Source organism: Cydia fagiglandana, chromosome Z (genome assembly GCF_963556715.1).
Source record: "Cydia fagiglandana chromosome Z, ilCydFagi1.1, whole genome shotgun sequence".
Taxonomy (NCBI): Eukaryota; Metazoa; Arthropoda; class Insecta; order Lepidoptera; family Tortricidae; genus Cydia; species Cydia fagiglandana.
Window position 1 is genome coordinate 13,197,798 of NC_085959.1, and position 13,552 is coordinate 13,211,349.

At 38.5% G+C, this 13,552-nt stretch overlaps 3 protein-coding genes across 4 annotated transcripts; 2 read left to right on the plus strand and 1 right to left on the minus strand.

Annotated features, from left to right (window-relative positions):
* Positions 1-2,816: 2,816 nt before the first annotated feature.
* Positions 2,817-3,298, plus strand: LOC134679296 (uncharacterized). The gene is made up of 2 exons (XM_063538193.1): positions 2,817-2,930; positions 2,972-3,298. Exons 1-2 carry the CDS (start codon positions 2,817-2,819, stop codon positions 3,296-3,298), a joined length of 441 nt encoding a protein of 146 aa, XP_063394263.1.
* A 1,620-nt stretch (positions 3,299-4,918) lies between these two features.
* LOC134678687 (uncharacterized) lies at positions 4,919-6,917 on the minus strand. Of its 2 annotated transcripts, XM_063537341.1 has the most exons (3): positions 6,061-6,917; positions 5,851-5,978; positions 4,919-5,375 (listed from the first exon to the last, which is right to left on the minus strand). In XM_063537341.1, the coding sequence occupies exons 1-3, from the start codon at positions 6,547-6,549 to the stop codon at positions 5,075-5,077; spliced, it is 918 nt and encodes a 305-aa protein (XP_063393411.1). In that variant the 5' UTR covers positions 6,550-6,917; the 3' UTR covers positions 4,919-5,074. The 2 variants fall into 2 exon arrangements, with proteins under 2 accessions (XP_063393411.1, XP_063393412.1); XM_063537342.1 differs by having other exon boundaries at positions 4,919-5,978.
* A 3,165-nt stretch (positions 6,918-10,082) lies between these two features.
* Positions 10,083-13,218, plus strand: LOC134679306 (cylicin-2-like). The gene is made up of 3 exons (XM_063538211.1): positions 10,083-10,199; positions 11,576-13,091; positions 13,208-13,218. The coding sequence occupies exons 1-3, from the start codon at positions 10,083-10,085 to the stop codon at positions 13,216-13,218; spliced, it is 1,644 nt and encodes a 547-aa protein (XP_063394281.1).
* The last annotated feature ends 334 nt before the right edge of the window (positions 13,219-13,552 follow it).

Here is a 13,552-nt window from a genome sequence, read left to right on the forward strand (position 1 = left end):
CCGACTCGCACTTGGCCGGTTTTTTTTTGTTGCTATTTTTCCATACATCATTCCGAATCCAATGAGGTACGTTATGTCACACGTATTTTTAGGATTAGTAAGTATCTCTAATTTTCACCATTTTAAACTTGACGACGAAACTACACTCTGCGTGTACACGGTGGCTAAAAAATAACTGCATTCCCGTTGCCAGGGAGGTTTTGGATTTACACTGAGCAACTTTTGCGAAGTAAAAATTTACCCTTCCATAGAAAATGGACCAGCCAAAATGTTTGAAACAGCAAATTTTTTTTTTCACGATTTCGTGGTTGGTTCCATAGTAAAAGTAGTTCAGTATAATCCCAAAACCTCTCTGGCAACGGGAATGCAGATATTTTTAAGCCACCCTGTATATGTACTGGAAATAGATAAGAATGGGTATCTTTGGCTAGGCACTCAGTTTTGCACCGTAGCGAACGAAACTCTAAGTCTCTCTGTCGCACTAATTAGATGAGTGATAGAGAGAGATAACCGTTTCGTTCGCTACGGCGCAAATGATTGGCACCTTAGCTAGGCCCTTTGGAGATCTAAGAACTGTGTATATTCGGAAAATACGACCATAGTGGTTATCCCGAGCGGACATCCCATTTGCCGCACTCGCTAAGCGGATGGAATGAAGCAATTGCTTTAAAGCTTGCATTATGTAGGTACTCTCTCCTAAACTACCTACTAAAGCATGAATATTTCAGTTCTGCATTGAAATTCAACTTTGGATCCATGGACATTCTTTTATTCTAGTTAAAACCGTCAGTGTGGTCCATAAGTTCCACTACGTCACGTATTTTAGTACTTCAAGCTTACAAACGTGCATGATGTACCTACTTAGTGGAATCTACAATTTCTATACAAATGTGGCTTTCCATCAGACAATGGTCATTTTTTATCAGGAGTTCTGTTGAAAAGGACCATATTGCACTTGAAGCCTAAGGATTATGTGATGGAAAGCCACAAATATTTGGAACACTTTTTTAGCATCAGGATTGAATATAGGTACCTACTAGTGATTTTGAGTTGGAAGAACCAGATTAAAAAGATTAGGATCTGTGAGGCTCAGGTCTTCAATTTTTTTTCGAAAAAAGCTCTTTTGGACCATTATGACGCATGCTCCTTTGCGGCATGAAAAAACGCATTGTAGAAAGTATGTTTCAGTGACCCTTGAAATTTTTAATTTTGAATGTAAGTAGGTAGTTAGAATCGGACCAAGCTAACGCCTGAGCCACGAGCCACGAAACGCACGCTACGTGCGTGCATATGTAAGTATTGCGTAGGTAATGTATGGCACTCGATGACAACGTCTAGCAAAAAGAAATAAGTAAAGGTCTGTCTAAGATCTGCATACAGTTACGAATTTATCGTATGGGCCCCTACAAATCTCACAGATAATTGCATGTGATTTGCGTTACATTCTACGATTTATTGCAAGGTACCTATGTAGTATGTACTTATATGGAATACACCGTCCGTGACCATAGACAATCCGCCCATTTTGATGCTAAATTCAGCTCGTCTGGTTGCGCCTTTACCATAAATTAATCTTGCTAAAAATTCGTCTCCTACACTGCGCCATCTAGTTTACAGTATTGTCCCTAGTTAGCTAATGAAAGTAATAAGAGAAAAGCCACTTTCTGTACTAGCGACCTCTAGTCTATTTTGGCGTAATAGTAATACGACTGACACCTGGTGAATGACAGTACGTATGGTAGTGTGCGTGAATGTAAGAAATTGCAATATTTTGCAGTTTATACAGATTTTTGATGAAATTTACAGACTGTTGAGTTAAAATATTTCGATTTAGACGTCATATTTTTTGTTGTCGTCGCAAGATATCAACATGTCTTAAAAATGTTTGAGTTTTGGAAACGATAGTGATAATTCGAAAATTGTGCACAGTCACGCCATCTTTTGGCGGTTAGTCGGCAGGACATCCCTACACATCCACCCACACATTTCTCTATCATTTTGGTCAGATTGAATAGATCGTCACTAGCATAAATTAACCCGCCGTATAAATCCATTTTATCGATTACGTCGTTTCTCATTAACATTTTTCCCTCATTGGGACTCATTTGTATGAGTTTCAAACAATTATTGCATTTTACGATTTTTCGCAATTTGCGGACGATGTACCCAGCAATGTAAGACTGCACCGCGTCACTGGTGACAGCCTCGTTGTAGTCATGGTCTTCATAACCATCAATCAATGGTTCACCATTATCTAGTATATGGTCGAGGCTTTCCAGCCATGCTTGCTTAGCCTCGTTTGAACCAGTTACCATATCCTTTGCTCCTAGTAAGTTCTTCAGCAAATCTTTGCCGGAAACGTTACAACCTTTCGGAGGGCGTATTAGGGAAAAACAAGACGCCAATCGGTAAACTTGTGCAAACATTTTGGGATCAGGGTGATCGTTTCCTCCACACGAATATCTCATGACGGAGAAAAATCTCTGAAAACAAGTCAAAATTATTATTCAATAAAAAATATAGGACCTCGGGTCTCAAACTATCTCCATAATTTTATCTAAATTGGTTCAGCGGTTTAAGCGTGAAGAGGTAACAGACACACTTTTGCATTTATAATAGTACTAATATTTGTATGGCTATGTTCGTTTTTTTAGCATTAGAAAGAAGGTAAGCGATAAAAAACGTCCACAGCCCAAAGTTACGCCTCATTTCAAAAGAATTAAACCCAAAAACACCAGGCAGAAATATATTGATGGGTACATTAAGTATATGGACTAGGTAGGAACTGTATCCTAAAAAAATATGTGCCACCTGTCATGCTTAACGGAGCTCTCTTAGACAGAGTACAGAGTTTCAAGTACCTACTGCATATTGTTACTGCGGACCTCAAGGATGATGTGGATATGGAGCGGGAGCGGAGGGCGTTGTGCGTAAGGGCGAACATGTTGGCTCGCAGGTTTGCTCGTTGTAGTACGTACTTTTCAAAGCGTACTGCACGTCGCTGTACACGTGTGGCCTGTGGGCGGACTACACGCAAAGAGCGTACAACGCGCTCCGCGTCCAGTACAATAACGCATTCAGGGCGGTGTTGGGGCTGCCCCGCTACTGTAGCGCTTTGGGCATGTTCGCGGGGGCCCACACGGCCTGTTTCCACGCCACCATGCGCGTGCGCGCAGCTGCGCTGGTGCGGCGCGTGCGGGCCAGCGCCAACACTGTCCTGGCGATGATCGCAGATCGGCTTGACTGTCCTTATATTGTGCACTGTTGCAACAGGCATGTAAGGACAGGTGTAGGTTAGTTTTGTATGTATTGTTGTGTTTTTGTGTATATATTGTATATCATTATTCTTTAATGTGATTTGTAAATTTTTAAATTTTATTGTTAATTTTAGTAGATTATATTTAAATGTAATGTTATTAATGTTTCGTTTCTCCTCCTTCTTCATCGCCTCACATCTTTCTTTTAAACTAAAGAAAGTAGAGGATTGGAATCCATATGCAGAACAGCTGATTTTGCAGAGATACTTATTTAAAGTTTGTACAGAAGGAAGGGGTAAAATATTTCTTTTACGTATAAATTCATACGTATTCCTGCTTTTTATACGTATCAACATGCACTCATAAATCCATTCTAACGTATATCGACGACCTTTTGTATTATTTTTTTTCGCGGCTTCAAAACATGATCTCACGGCATTTTGAAATTCTTCAGGTAGTTTTGAAATAGATGCTTGTACTACGGTATCCGATTTCTTTTTGCACACTGCGCCTTAGCCAAGGAAATTTTCTCTCTTAATTGGATATTCTGCAATTATATGAACGGTCGATATGAAATTCGTTACTCAAGTAGGTACAATGTATAAAGTTATAAGCCGACAAGATATTGTAGTAATTAAAATGTGGCAACATCGTAGTGTCGTCCCGTTTTCTTAGATTGATTTGAAAGGGACGACACTACGATGTTGCCACTTTTTAATTTCTACAATTTCTTGTTGGTCTATAAGCGGGTGTGCGAATAAAAAACAACAGCTAAGTAAAGTGGTATCCAGACGGGACTGATCAAATCGGTTGATTTTATCAGAAATGAAATTGGCGTCAATCTCTAATTTTAGATTTGAAAGAGACATTGAAAAAATCCAGAAATGGTATCCAGACTGGCCTCACAAATTGGTATTCTTGCATCTGCACTTCATTTTATCGGTAATATCGGTCATTATCGGCGGTTGAATTCGGCGAGCCAAATTGGTATTTGCATCCGCACTTCGATCCTGATTCGATCGGGCAATTGAATCAGATTGGCGAAAAATTTACTAATCTGGATACGCCTTAAGGGACTTCGAAATGATTTCGAAAAATATGTATGAAAACTTCTTGCTCAAGTTTCTTTTTGTATTATTTTACGTCTTCAATTATACAAATACAGTATATTATAGCGTCGCCTAGTACGCATAGTACAACTTTTGCTTAGTTTGGGGCTAGGTTGACCTGTGTAAAGGCCAGTACACAATGGGCCAGCGTGGGCCAGTCTGGGGGACGCATTTATGCGTTAGAGGGAGCAAGTGATATTGCTACCTCATTCTACCGCATGGCAGCGTCCCTTGGCCTGGCCGGCGCTGGCCCATTGTGTACAGGGGCCTTTAGATGTTCCCTAATATTTATTTATTTAATATGTTTTTGATAAAAAGCCGTAACAGACTACCGCACCATACCGCGACTTTAGTGCGGTGCGGCGCACGTATCGATAGTCGTAAGGTGGTCGCCGTACGTGCGTTAAGAGCCCCCTCCAGACTATGCGCGTGAATCGCGGGCGAAGCCGCGAACGCGAGTGTGGAGTCCAGAACGCAGACCTGCGAAATCGACTCCACACTCGCGTTCGCGGCTTCGCCCGCGATTCACGCGCATAGTCTGGAGGGGGCTAAGGATGTAGCTATAATTTGGAGCGTGAAAGAGATATTTTAACCGCACCATCAAGGTCGTGGCGCGGTGCGGTAGTCTGTTACGGCTTTAATGCCGGCTACATACGTAACGATAAATCGTTGCGATAAAACTGTGCAGTCCGATTGTCCGATTGTCGATTATCGTAACGATTTGTCATACACACGGTTCGATTTATCTGCACAGTCGGACTGCACAGTTTTATCGCAACGATTTATCGTTACGTATGTAGCCGGCATAAGACTTACCGTCCTCTTCAGACGCTTGCATTTATGTACAAGATTTGAAGCGCGCCGTTTAGCTTCTGCCATTTTTTGTAATAGAGTTGAAGTGGAATTACGGTTCTGCAAACGATTTCGTAATATTCGACAAGATTTACATCTTGGGTACTGTTGATTTCTTTCGTAAGTATCATCACCAATAATCACACCTTTACAAAATCTGAAAATTGATGTAATTATATATTAGATAAATTCGTTTTTATCTTTTATTATTCTCCTGTACCATTGTTTATGTATAAATAGTGCTTTAATCTACAGGTACCTACATAATAAGGGTTCTTAAAATACACATAAAAGTCGAGTTTTAATAGGATAGGTTCAAGAATTAAGACCTATTTAATGTACCGTTACATACAATATTTTTAATGACAAAAATGTTAAATAAAATCAAAGTTATTAGGCTTACGAGTTATCCTTTTATTTTAAATACAACTGTTACATTATGGTATATATATTCATAAGACGACTGCAAACTGTTGTATTATCGCCTACACCCATAGTACAAGCTTTGGGGCTAGGTTCCTCGTATTCGAAATGAAAAGTAGAGTGTTTAACTCGGGTGAATGGCATCATTTTAGCCTCGGACTATACTCTCACTGCGTTCATCCCTTGGTTAACAATCTACCAAAACTTACTTATTGTCGTCAATCTGAGTACCAACGCACAAAAGCCATCTTTCAACCGATTTTAAGTAATCGTAGGTGTTGTCATATGAATTAATTTTCTCCTTTAGTGGCAATTGTTCATTATTGGGAAAAATTACCTGCAATTAAATAGCAATTATGTTTCGTTACAAATTCAAATCATGCCAACCGAATTTTATTGTTACATTAATAAACACTTACAGTGACAGTTAGATCATCGTTTAAACGTATATGATGTTTAATCTTCTGAGTTTTTGGATCCATTCGCATAAATTCCAGCCCATTAGGATTTTCTGCATGTAGCCAAAAAGGCGGCAACAACGAAAATGCCCGAAACTTACTTTTAAAATTCTCTATTGGATTAATTGTTACATTAGTATCCTGATATTGACTAAACAATGGTTCCGCAAAGTCCTGTTGTATCATTTCATAATCCATTAAATTATTAGAATCATTTTGATCTTCTGATAATTCCTGTTGCTCGGCATTGATTTGTTGTTGCTGCTCGTCCTTAGGTTGATTGGGGTATGGTTCGAAAGATTCCTCTATGTGAATAGTATTGGCTTGGAGTTCATGTTCGGGAATGGGAATAAACTGATGCTCAATCGTGGGCACAGCTTCTTCCTTAAGCGTTTTTCTTTGTGTAGGAATATATTTGAGCTCTCCTTTAATAGTTAACTTTTCGTACATATTTATATTTTCTTCTTTAAAATGAAGATGGCAAATATAATCATTTGCTTTTAATGCAATTCCTAACGACTTTTTCCAACTTTCTAACCGTGCCGGAGTCTGAGAATTAATAGAAAAATGAAGAATTGTTGAAGTGAAATTGTGAATTTTATAAGAAAAATATAAAAATCACAATATAATATTTTATTAAATAACTAGCGACCGGCTTCGCACTATAGTTCGTTTTTTTTAGCATTAGAAATTAGGTAAACAATCTTGATGTGTCTTTTAATTGAAAAACACATTTTAAAAATAAGTTACGGCAAATATGTAACAATTATGAATCTAATACGATCATTTATATTCTTCTGCTTTCATCAGTAATAGTTTTTGAATTTAAAAAAGCGTTTTTCAATTAAAAGACATGTCAAAATCGCTTACCTTCTTGCAAGTTCTTTCTAATGCTAAAAAAAACGAACTATAGTCAACAAATTCTGTTCTACTCATTTCCTCAAAGGTTAACTGGAAGAGATCCCATTCAGGGATAAGTTCGCCTTTGTTGTATTTAATTGACTCTGTAACTGTGTTTCTCGTGTTTATATTTCTATGTACAATAAAGTAAATACATACATACATACATACAAATTATATACGTAAACCTTCCTCAAGAATCACTCTATTGATACATGAAAATCGAACTGAAACCGTCCAGTAGTTTGTTTATCGCAAAGATACATTCAAACCCACGAACAGACAGTCGCGGCGGGGGACTTTGTTTTATAAGGTGTAGTGAAAATTACATACTTACCGTTGGTTGGAAAAAAGATACGGATTTCGTAACATTTTTCTGTTTTTTCCTCTTACGCCCACTTTGGCAACTGTTTACGATGCAAACTTTTCCCATTTTTACTATAGAAAATATATCCTATAGCGGTGGATTTGCCCTAAAGCCCCACATTCACACTCCTACCTTGTAGGCCGCCTCGTAGTCCACGTCGTTGGGTAGGATTGTGTATGGGGGTTGCGGACTACGAGTCGTCCTACCGTTTAGCCGTTTGTAGGACGGCTCGTAGTCCGCAACCCCCATACACAATCCTACCCAACGAGGCGGACTACGAGGCGGCCTACAAGGTAGGAGTGTGAATGTGGGGCTTAAGGCCTGGTAAGCCCAGGCCCGAGGTGGCTAGATAACAGAGGTGGCAGTCTATATGATGCGTACTGAGACAGGGACGGCTAGTTTTACTGCACAAGGAAATCCTAAATTAAATAAATCACTTTATGAAAATTTTTAATAAAATTTCAAAAAACTGACAGCGCACTTCACTCAGTCAATAAGGTCTAAATTCATGTTAGTTCCCGGTGCTACCTACTAGCGCCACCGGAGAGATTTCGAACTATTCTTTATACTGACAGCTGGACACTTTTACAACCGTCTTATCATAAAAGATAGCTCTCCTTTACTTCTACACTCCATAATCAAAAAGAATAGATAGTATAGAGGGGTCCTGTCAAAGTAAATTTTGTAGTCACGGTACATTTACTGCCATCTATCGACACACGATTAAAACTTAAAATAAAATTGAAAATGTATAAATGAATTAAAATATGTTTACGGATATATGATTATTAATTTTTATTGTTCCACAATGACCCATGTTCTTTCACTGATACGTGTTAAAATTGTTAAATATCAAACGGTGTCGCCAACGCCATCTAAACGACAATAGGCCAAAGGTGTATGGCGCCATCTATTCGACAGTGACTTTTGCTTGACATCCGAGGCACGTTTTTTTCTTAGACTTTATTTATCTTATACGGAGTTATATATATCTCTGGTAATATGATATGTATAACCCTTTATAGGGGGTATTACTGCAATGTTCTGCCGCCAGAGTGCAGCACTAAGCTAGCTAGTAAACCATAGAGTAACTTATACATACTGTGCCTTAAACTGTCTTTTGCCACTTTTTCACAGACAAGAAAATATGACATTGATACCTCAAGGCGGTTTGCTAACAAGGATAACAAGGCCTACCGGGAAACGGAGAATCTAAATTTAGTTTATCGCTCGAATATGCAAGAGTGATAGAGAAGCTAGACATTTTCTTGTTTCTCGGTAGACCGGGTAGATCCCCACATTGTGATTAATAGTGATAGTGGCGCCCCCTACGCAGAGTTTGGCGTAATATTCTCTAAAGCTTTCATATAAGACCTTGTCAATTGAAAAAGGAGTCAAATATGGACGGTAGAGCAAGGCAAAGAGTGTAAGTATAGAGATCATTTTTTCTAGTTTAATTGTGGCCACATATAAAAACACATCTCAATATTTATAGTCAATAGGGAGTAAGCCCCTATTCCCACGGGAGCTTTTTCAACGCACGTTAAAAAAGCGTTTCAATGACACAAATGGATACATGAAGGATACATGTGTATTTATTCACACGACAGCGGTGGCGCTTCTTATCAAGCATTGTTGGAATTTCGACTTTAAGCCTAAGCGCTTTTTTAACGCGCGTTGAAAACGCTCTCGTGCGAATGGGGGCTAAGTATTCGGGATCGAAAAGTATTAATAAAAAAATAGCAAGAGGCGTCATAATTGTCGTTGACTAACTTCAATCATAATTTTAAAATTACTGTCACAACATCATTCCCCAGCCTCTCCAATCCGTTTGTAAGGTGCAGTAATAATAACATTAGTAACTGAAAACATAGCTTATCCAACTACATTTCTAGAGTCATATCAAAGTTCATACTTACAGATATGCGGCATAGTTAGCAGTCACGGATCGTGAAGTTATCTACAATGTAAAGAAACGTACTGTTTTTCCATTCTAGTGCTAGAGCATTGGAATAACACGCATTTTACAGTGAGCCACAAGGTAAAGTTTGAAGGTTGATCTCGATTCTTGACATATTAAATCATACACGTTTTTAGGGTTTCGTAGTCACCTAGAAACCCTTATAGTTTCCATGTCTGTCTGTCTGTCTGTCTGTCCGAGGCTTTGCTCCGTGATCGTTAGTGCTAGAAAGCTGCAATTTGGCATGGATACATAAATCAGTGCATTGCGGCAGAACGGTAAAATAAAAAGTGGAAATAAAAATTTTTAGCGCCCCATACAAAGTTTTTGGTTTGATTTTGTTTTTTGCTTTGTCCCGTTAGTGTGGGATATCGTTTGATAGGTCTGTCAAAATGAATACGGATCTCCTTTAACCATTTTTTGATATAGTTATTTTTTTCGGAAATATGCGCTCCGAAAGAAACAAATATGTGCCCCCCACCCTAGCTCTAACTTTTGAACCACGGGTCCAATAAATATGTAAAAAATTGTGAAACAAGAGCTTAATAAATACTTTCAATGAAAACTATAGCGAACACGATCGGTCTAGTAGTTTGTGAGTTATTGCAAAAAATCTTCTTTTCTTAGTAAAAAGACGTGGTACCTAATGTACAAAGCGCTGCAAAGGTACTCCCTTATGATACTTACTAATAGCCTCCGTTTGGCCGATTTTGACAGAATGGTAACTACGAAACCCTACACTGAGCATGGCCCGACATGCTTTTGGCCGATTATTTAAGTAGTAAATCGCTCGACACGTTTTCCTCGGTACCGAGAAGTGTCATCAAGAGCTCATGTTGGCAGACGGCGCAGACTGGGCTGCAGCTCACCGAGGTCACTCCTAGTGATCCAAAGGACTCGAGCCTTTTAGCTCCTTTTTTAAGGCTCGCCTCATCTCTTGCCGCCTAAAAGGCTAAAAGCCTATTTCTTTTTTTGCGATATCGGGGTTGGTTCGGCGAGCGAGCACTCCGTAACATATAAAGTAGTACGTCGCATTTTGCATGCATTTTTAAGTACCTACTATCAATATTATTTTTTTCTTCTAGCTACGCCTTGCCACGAGATGTAGCGTTACATTTCTTCTGTCTGAAGATGTACGAGCGGATCAAAGTTCTCATAATTAAGAACTAAGAATTTGATGTCTCTGCTAAAAAAAGAATTTGATGTCTCTGCTAAAAGGAGTAGTACAAACAAAATGTTGCCAGCGAGCTAACCTTGACGGACGTTGGATATGTCCATGCAATATGGAACTATGCTTCGAAAAAAATATCAACGCGTTTCATGAAACAAGAGAGGAAGAAAATGAATTAAAAACTTTAACTCCGGTTAATACCCTTAAACACATTGAAGGTATTCGAAAAATAGAGGTAGATTTCACGAAGACAAAGGAATGCAACTACTCAGGCCGGTTTAAATGGACAGACTGGCTGCAGGGAAACAACCAACCATGGTACGAAATAAAACGAATCGGATCGGATCCTTACATCAAAATGTACTTAAGAGACATGAACAGATTCCAAACAGAAAGCACACAAAACAAGATGGACGGACAAGGATTGGACAAAATGTATTTACAAATAATAGCACATCCGACTTTTAACTCATTTAAAACGGCAGAAGGAAACTTACACCCGACAGCAAACTTACCATTTAAAAAAGCAAAAAGAAATTTAAGCCAGTACTTTGTTTCAGTATCTAGCCGTAATGTTGTCTCTCAATTATGTCCATCAGGAATATATTTAGTGGACATGTCAACAAATATATCGATGCCAAAGAATAATATGCACTTGAAAACCACATCAAATATAGGATTATCATCTGTAATACAATATTCAGAGTACAATAAAATAAAAACAAATAATTCACAACCCAATTTTAGACCTTTTTTAGTTCAATCCAGTTTACTAGAAAACACTTCAACAAAAGAAAAACAAAATAGTGACACTAATTCAAACACAACTAATCTTTCTTCAAGAATCACTTGGGTGCAGAATGATACAGAGCGATCTATTCATTCATATAAAAAATATAATTTTATTCATTCGTTTGATTTATCTGTTAAACAAAACAGTGAGAAACCAAATAATCAGAGGACCGGAAAAAACCTGAGTAATTTCGCATCATCATATATACACAAACAATCACCATTTTGCAACCTGAAAGGCGTTTTTGGACCGTATGCGCAAACACTAATCGTGTATAATGTTAAGGAGCAAGCGGCTACGGAAAAGAAAGAAAAGGGTACTTCACAACAATTTAAACAGAAATCGCAAGGTACTGGCAGCGCATCTGTTAGTGATGGAAATGATAGCTCGAGTACTTCGTCTAAACGACGAACAATCAAAATTGAGTCAGGTGTTAGTTTCAGTATAGAATTTATTGATAAAGGGAAAACTGGGAGTTCTAAAAGTACTGTATCGTCGGTATCCAGCTCTGAACCAGAAAAAGACAAAAAGAAGAAGGCACTGCATCGATGTCTTTGTACCACATCATTTCCAACAGATGATAAAAAATTAAAAAATAAGCCATGTGATTCCGGCGTATGTGTACCAGGCAAATGCACTCCAAGTGAATGTTTTAAACGACTTCAAGAAAAGTATGGAAGTAAAAAGAAACCAAGTAAGACCGATGTTTCTTCCAGTGAGGCATCACAAACACGCAAAAAAAAAGAAAAAGAAGGAACAATACTTAAAGAAAAAGGTTCATCAAGCATTTCAAAATATAAGGAAAGTGTCGAGGAAAAACCTCTCCCGCCGCCAGAAAAGTTTGACATTGTTAAAACCATAAAAAACTGTTGTAAAAAATTACAATTTTGGAAGAAAGATAAGCATATAGAACTTAAACCCGGAGTTATTGGCACTGACATATCCGTCAAAGATGATACTAAGAAATTCGGTTCTAATGCATCTATCCAGTCAGGTAAATCAAAACTTCCAAAGAAAGACAAAAAAACGGCTGAGAAAGATGATAAAGGCCAACCAATTACAGCGGATGTAAAAACGTCAACTGGAAAAAAAGGAATAAAAGAAAAGAAAGAAAAGGAAGAAACGAAAGGTAAGAAAGAACAGAAAGGTAAGAAAGAAACGAAAGAAACGACAGAAACGAAAGATAAGAAAGAAAAGAAAGAAAAGAAAGGAAAGAAAGAACAGAAAGGAAAGAAAGAAACGACAGAAACGAAAGATAAGAAAGATAAGAAAGGAAAGAAAGAAACGAAAGAAAAGGGGAAGAAAGATACTAAAGACGAAATAAAAACAGAAACGAAAGCAACTGGGAAAAAGACCCGACCTTTAAAACCATATGAATGTGAACCCGGTGTGTGTACTCCTAAAGTATGCAGTCCAAAGGAGTGCTATGAACGAAAATATCCACCTCCACCCCCAGCAAAGCTTAGCAACTTTATGTTATTCAAAAATTGTGTACTAAAGGTTTGTTGCAAACGAGCACCTGCAGAAGAAAAAACTACTACTCCTTCGGATGCGGCAACTCAGTCGCAAAAATTAACACCTGAAAAAATACCAGGGACCACTATATACCAAGAAAAGGGAACGTCAGGCCGAAAGGCCGGCAAGAAGCAGAAAGGAGAAACTCCGGCTGCAGAAATGGGAGCGCCAGGCCCAAAGCCCGGCAAGAAGCAGAAAGGAGAAACTCCGGTTGCAGAAATGGGAGCGCCAAGCCCAAAGCCCGGCAAGAAGCAGAAAGGAGAAACAGGCAAATCTAAAAAAGAAGGTAAACAGACAACGGCCACAAGCGTTCAACTACCTGCGGATAGCGGTGACGTCCAGCAACGCATACAACATTCAGGATATGCTGGTATGCAATATATCCAATCTATCGACCCTCAGCGTATGACTAGGCGGCAGGGAATTAACATTGGATCAGAGTGCGAATGTAGTGTTGAATTTTACAGGATGCTTTATTAAATATTTGTTTAACAATTAAGTAATTTTGTCATATTTAAAAATGTGCTTTCTTTCAAGTAAAATGTTTAAAAAAATTGTATCCCGACTGTTTATTTTGGCATACCTCGATCCTCTTAATCGGTAACGTCTTGGGTCGTCCCATTCGTTCCCATCCGTTTTTCGTCAAGTTCTTGTTGCAAGATCCTTTTATTTCAGCCAGACGCCTCCTTGTTATCTTAAGACTCGAAATAGTAGAATAGAGTAGAATAGAATAGAGAGCGTTTATTC

What these genes read in the sequence shown, in the direction of transcription:
- LOC134678687 (XM_063537341.1), bottom strand. Translation starts at nt 6,549, where the DNA reads ATGTACGAAAAGTTAACTATTAAAGGAGAGCTCAAATATATTCCTACA. An exon ending in ACGATGATCTAACTGTCACT is followed by an intron (nt 5,979 to 6,060) that starts GTAAGTGTTTAT and finishes ATTTAATTGCAG; the next exon opens with GTAATTTTTCCCAATAATGA. An exon ending in ACTCAGATTGACGACAATAA is followed by an intron (nt 5,376 to 5,850) that starts GTAAGTTTTGGT and finishes ATCAATTTTCAG; the next exon opens with ATTTTGTAAAGGTGTGATTA.
- LOC134679306 (XM_063538211.1), top strand. Translation starts at nt 10,083, where the DNA reads ATGCTTTTGGCCGATTATTTAAGTAGTAAATCGCTCGACACGTTTTCC. An exon ending in CTGGGCTGCAGCTCACCGAG is followed by an intron (nt 10,200 to 11,575) that starts GTCACTCCTAGT and finishes TATAATGTTAAG; the next exon opens with GAGCAAGCGGCTACGGAAAA.
- LOC134679296 (XM_063538193.1), top strand. Translation starts at nt 2,817, where the DNA reads ATGCTTAACGGAGCTCTCTTAGACAGAGTACAGAGTTTCAAGTACCTA. An exon ending in GGGAGCGGAGGGCGTTGTGC is followed by an intron (nt 2,931 to 2,971) that starts GTAAGGGCGAAC and finishes TGCTCGTTGTAG; the next exon opens with TACGTACTTTTCAAAGCGTA.